At 42.4% G+C, this 6000-nt stretch overlaps 1 protein-coding gene across 6 annotated transcripts in view; it reads right to left on the bottom strand.

Annotated features, from left to right (window-relative positions):
* Positions 1–1599: 1599 nt before the first annotated feature.
* The window catches only part of PCMTD1 (protein-L-isoaspartate (D-aspartate) O-methyltransferase domain containing 1), a 47354-nt gene continuing 42953 nt past the window's right edge, over positions 1600–6000 (bottom strand). For all 6 annotated transcript variants that reach the window (XM_065902684.1, XM_065902687.1, XM_065902681.1 and 3 more), the window contains 2 exons: positions 5501–5624; positions 1600–4576 (listed from right to left, as the gene is read on the bottom strand). In XM_065902684.1, the coding sequence (XP_065758756.1) occupies positions 4212–4576; positions 5501–5624 (489 nt within the window). In that variant the 3' untranslated portion in view covers positions 1600–4211. The remainder of the gene's footprint in view (positions 4577–5500; positions 5625–6000) is intronic.

Raw genomic sequence — 6000 nt, 5'->3', positions numbered from 1 at the left:
TTTCGCTTTCATGAGAAAAAGTCCACTGTAAAGTTCAGATACTGGAATTAGACACAGAATCAACCCTGAATATTTACTGGAAGGACTGATGCTGAAGCTCCAATACTTTGGCCACCTGATGCGAAAAGCCAACTCATTGGAAAAGATCCTGATGCTGGGAAAGATTGAGGGCAGAGCCTGTGAAGTCAGTGAGAAACACATGTAAAGACATAAGGATACAACAAAGGTTGAAAATAAAATATCTTTAAAAAGAAACTATCAGTAAAAAAATTTACAAAAGACCTGAACAGGAATTTTCAGTTAAGTTCTGTCACTTAGTCATATCCAACTCTTTGTGACCCCATGGACTGCAGCACACCAGGCTTCCCTGTCTATCACCAACTCCCGGAGCTTACTCAAACTCATGTCCATCAAGTCAGTGATGCCATCCAACCATCTCACCCTCTGTCATCCCCTTTTCCTCCTGCCTTCAATCTTTTCTAATCGGTCAGTTCTTCACATCAGGTGGCCCAAGTATGGGAACTTCAGCTTCAGAATCAATCCTTCCAGTGAATATTCAGGACTGATTTCCTTTAGGATGGACTGGTTGAATCTCCTTGCAGTCCAAGGGCCTCTCAAGAGTCTTCTCCAATACCACAACTCAAAAGCATCAATTCTCTGGTGCTCAGGTTTCTTTATGGTCCAACCCTCACATCTGTACATGACTACTGGAAAAACCATAGCTTTGACTAGATGGACATTTGTTGGCAAAGTAATGTCTAGCTTTTGTCATAAGCTTTGTCATGGCTTTTCTTCCAAGGAGCAAGCATCTTTTAATTTCATTTTTTAATGGGAATTTTACCAAAAGGATTTTGGTGAATTCAGATTCTACCAAATTTTAATAGGAATTTTACCAAAAGGAAACCTGAAACCAAGAAGCACTTGAAAAGATGCAAAACCTCTCTAATAAGTGACAAAGCCCAACAGCACTACAGTGTCAGATGTAGGTGAGGATACGGACTAGCTAGAACATTTAAACACTACTGGAAGAAACACAAGTCTGCAGGATTCTGCACCATCCGGGAAAAGTGGACATCGTCACGGCCTCTGGGCAGTGGTTCCTGCTCCTGGCCGGGTGCTTGAGAACTCTGGCGCACACAGCCACAGGCATGCTGAGTGGTCTGGGGGACCACCTGTCCATCAGCAGTAGGATGAACAGGTAACCAAGCTGTGACCTAGCATCGCTAGACAACAGGGACCAGGCTCAGAAAGACAATGTGCAGTGAAAAGTGAGTGCACAGGAATGCATAGGGTGCACTCACATCGCTTAGAGATACAAATGTGTGTAAAACCACAGCAGAAAGCCAGATGCCTGCCCTTACATGTACATTCAATCAGTCCTTAGACTTCACATGCACCTTATAAATATCCCTCATATCTACTCAAACAGTTTATAAAAATTAACTTCTAAGAACACCACAGCCTTCAGACATGGCAGCAGTCAAAAGGCAATGAGATGTCCAGACACAGACACCTCTGTGCTGTAATTCAGCATACATCCACAGGTACTGAGCTTCTCTAAACTTGAAAAGGGAAAAAGAAAACACAGGCCACTGACAGTGATGCTTAATTATATGCAAGTGTTTATTTAAAATAATTTTCCAAGTTTTCCTGTAATTTAACAGCTTTTGCTTCACTTTTATCCTCTCAAACAGCTAGAAACCGATGCTTACATTTTCTGTATTTTAACTATGAGTGCTATTTTAATGACATCTTTATTAATACTAGAACCAAGATATATCAACCAACAAGCAGCACAGATTTAAATGACCTTCCTGGTAGTTACAGTGTGGCTGGCAGTTTTTGGACTTTATCAGATGCTGGACAGTATTTCACGCCATCTCCAACCAGCTTAGAGAAGTCTCACTTAGGGAAGTGTTGCTCCCCTCTTCAGGCCTACTTCCTCTCTGCAAAATAAATAAAGCTTATCCTGCTGTAAAACCCCATGAATGCACTGCTCATCACCTTCCAATTACTTCATCTTTATTTGCAACCTCTCCACCTATAAAGCATAATTATTCACACTCAAATATAACATGATTCATTAAAAAATAAACACCCAAAATATCCGCAATCATTCTAATATATTCCCATTAATAGATAAAGGGTTTTCACTTAAAATTTCATTTTTTATTTCTACTTCTTCAATAGTAAAGTCACAACTGTAAAACAAATGCATTTAAAAACACAAAAGATACATTTCAATGACCAAAATAGGCAATGATTATGAAAATCTATTGTACATTTTGCCAAGGCCAACAGAATGAAAGCTGATACAAAAAAGTCAATCTTCAAATATATCCTTAACAAAAACTTCCCTCATGAATAGTAAAATCATTTAAGAATAGGTTATCTTTACATACGTGGACACTTGCTTCAAAAACAACAAAGCTAGGGTGGGGGTACAAGTAATCTCCTAAAATACGTTTGTTTCAAAATAAAATGACCATTTCTAATATGATAACTGTATGAAACAATTGTTTTTCCTTGACAGAAATGAGATGGGCACGTAACAGTAACTACAGCTTAGTAGTCATCTAAGAAACCCTGTGGAGACACTATACCCCCAACCCCCAGCTCAGTCACTGGTATAAAACCAACAGCTTCCGTGAAATCACCTTTGACGTCACTAAAGGGATCCTGGGATAATTCATGCTCAGAATATTTCCAACACTTGTTTTTACATGTGTAGAGTTTTCAGAACTGAGGTGTTTTTGGAACCACCCATGTGTGAACCTCTGCAGAACATCATAGTCCTTCAACTGCACTGTGACTGCATTTCCTCAAGCATGTCTGATCCACACTTGTAACAGTGATGCTGGCGGCAGTGACACTCAAAATTCTTCCTTCTATAAATACATATAATCCATCAGAACACTAAATAGTAAATAGGCTACACTGTTTACTTTCATAAGCAAGGAATGACTCTTCAGGCCCTAGTAAGCTAAGAATGGCATTTACTACCTGTTTTACCACTGACATTCAAATAATGAATAAAGTATGTGATATTAAGCGAAAAACGAAAATCACTGTTATTTCACCACAAGAAACAACCACAAAATAAAAACACGGGAAGAAGTTAAATGAGCCCAATGCAGGTCCCAAGATTAAACTATGATTCCGGATTTTCAAAGCAAAAGGCATCTACACGTCATTTCTGTGAACGCTCCCGACACCACAGAGGTGAGTTTCAGACCAGGGCAGGCTGTTCTGCCCTACCTTCCCAGGGCAAACCTGCAACCAACCAGAAGCTCCCTCTGCTAAAGTGCACCTGTGGCCAGCCCGCTCCAGCCTAACTCACCCACGAGCGATCGACAGTCACACAGAACTATGCCTCTCCTGAACCAGATACTCTATACAGTGGACGACAGGGAAAACAGTCCTAAACATACCACTACCTTCTAAAACTTCAGAGTAACACAGCCTCATCATGTTTAAATACTGAAAATGTCAAGGGTCCATACAAACTAAGAGCTGCATTAAGCATGTATGTTTTACTCTGATATTCACTTGATCTGCTCTTAAAGTCTTGATGAGAGAAGCAAACGTTTTCCCCATGTCTTTTGGCAACAGATTCAAAAGCGAGAGTAGCGGTGCTGCTGAATTCCATGAAACGTGGGTTTTTAAAGCTAAATTATTCAGTATCTGCATTGTTATTGCACTCATACATTGCCCGGAGTAGGTCTACAGCAACTTGGCAGTGGGGACTGCAACGCAAGTAGGGGGTCTGCAAAGCGTCTGCCTTCCTTGCTAGACAGAGTTCCCATGCAGGAACTGCACACGACTGCAGTTCAGATCCGACCACATGCGCTTCATGATTGTGTCTCCCTGAGGGAAGTTAAGTCAAGCCCTCACCACTACTAACTAGTTCTGTCAGGAACCAAACGGGGATCTGCAGACCCAGTCCTGACTACGGCCGAGTTCCACTCCTGAAGCTGCTCTGAGTTAAAACAGCAATTTTTCCAAGATTTAAAGAAAAATATATTTTATAAAAGGGATTCTTTTTAATCACTGAATACATCATTTTTATTACTAAGACAGAAACAAGTTATACTTTTTCCCACTATAAATTCACTCTGATAAAAGAGAATTCTTTCTTTCAACTCCTAACAAATGCTACATTTTCAAGACGCAAGGAATTATCAGTAGGCATCTTTTCTTCTTGCTCTAAGCTACTTCTCCCTGAAGTATGTCAAGTAGGCTTTTAGAGACTCTGGCAGGGGCAGCTTCATGATCTTCTCCCGCAGCAGGTTTTGGGGTGGCTCCTCTGGCTTCAGGGCTTCGCCCGGCTCCTTCTCCTCCTCCTCTTTGTCTTCCTCCATCTTCTCGTCCTCCTCACTGTCGAGAGGCTGGGGGATGAGTTGGTTGCCCACAAAGACGTAAGTGTTAATCCTCTGCTTGACCCGCTTCCTCTTCCTTTTGGGCGGAGCCCTCTGAGGAATCCCCTTGGCCTGCATCTCATCATTTATGAAATTCCTAAGTGTGCGTCTGATGTAAATGCGAGCCAAGTCCTGCAGGTTCCTGACAGCACAGGGGGCTAAAAACACACGGAAAACATAAAAAGTGAAACATTACATACTGTTCACTTTTCAGTGAGCATCAGAAGACAGAGACACATAAAAACGTTGACTTTCATCAAACACAGACTCAGTGAAGAGCATTGACTTCGTGCAGATCACTCCAGCACCAAGGCCAGCAGACGGGGTGGCAAAGGGGTCGTGGCACAGAGAGCCCAAGGCATTTGCATAAACCCTCTTGGGAAGGTAACTCACAGCAGGTGGAGCACAGGAGAACTGAGTAGTCAGGGGACTGAGGGGCAGGGGCAGGGCTGGTGACAGAAATGGGGGTGACATCACCTCACCATGACCTACTGTCAGCCCACCATGACCTGCTAAGACCAGGGGGGCAGACAGGGGAGGCAAACATGGAGGGGTTGCTGCAGTAGGTGGGCTGGAGAATCACCCAGGAAAGAGCTTCAGAAGTTACAAAGAAGACAAGAAACACCTCCGTCTTCTCGATGGCTCTGCTCCCGACTCCCCCGCACTCCGGGTACTCTTCCAACACCTGCACTGTCTGCCTCTCCTGCCAACACTGCCAATGACCTGTCACAGCAGCCCAAGTTCAGAAGAACCCAACAGTCCCAGAGTGGAAAAGGACTCAGACCTGCTTCAGCCACTTCTAACATTCCCAAGTCCTAGAAGAGCTTCCACACAAGCTTCATTTAAATGTTCTTCTGATAATACAGAAACTTTCAGACAATTCTCAGCCCTAAAAATAGTGTTTTCTGTACTTTCATCCTCCTGGTTCCTAGTCATAAGAAGATCCAGTGGATCAGACAATACGAGTCCTGACTGCTATAGAATTGTACTGTGAACTGAAGCTCTGAGGCCACAACTACAAGGAAGGTTCTCTCTAGCACACATACACGTCAGCTCTGTTTATCTCCCACAAGGTTACTTACGGAGGCCCACAGAGTCTGGCTTGCCGTTGTCATTCTTACTTGGCTGCACAAGTGGAGCAAATGACACAGCAAGAATGTTTTTACTTTCCCAAGTGTTCTGTCCAGTTCGCATAATTTGTGTTAACTATTTAGAGGGCAAAAAAAAAAAAAAAAACAGAATGGCTCAATCAGGGAAGTGTGACCACCTTACACTCACAAGTTTGTTTTAACAGAAAATAGCAGAGATTGCTCTATAATCACCTGTATTTGAATGCACCCAATTACCTTCATTTAAACATTTACCATAAACTAATACAGGAAGAATCCCAAGTACTGGTTTCGCAACATATTCCATGCACACAAATGGCTCTGCAGGTTATATTAATATGACGGTCTGATGTCATCAAGGGGTATTATTCTAACACATGACTGCCACTGGCTCCCAAAACACACATCTCACAGTTGTGTAGTTAAAGTGTTATATTAGTAAAAACACATTTTGATTACTGAACCAATGAGTC

Source organism: Muntiacus reevesi, chromosome 12 (genome assembly GCF_963930625.1).
Source record: "Muntiacus reevesi chromosome 12, mMunRee1.1, whole genome shotgun sequence".
Lineage (NCBI taxonomy): Eukaryota > Metazoa > Chordata > Mammalia > Artiodactyla > Cervidae > Muntiacus > Muntiacus reevesi.
This window is presented reverse-complemented; position numbering and strand designations above follow the sequence as displayed.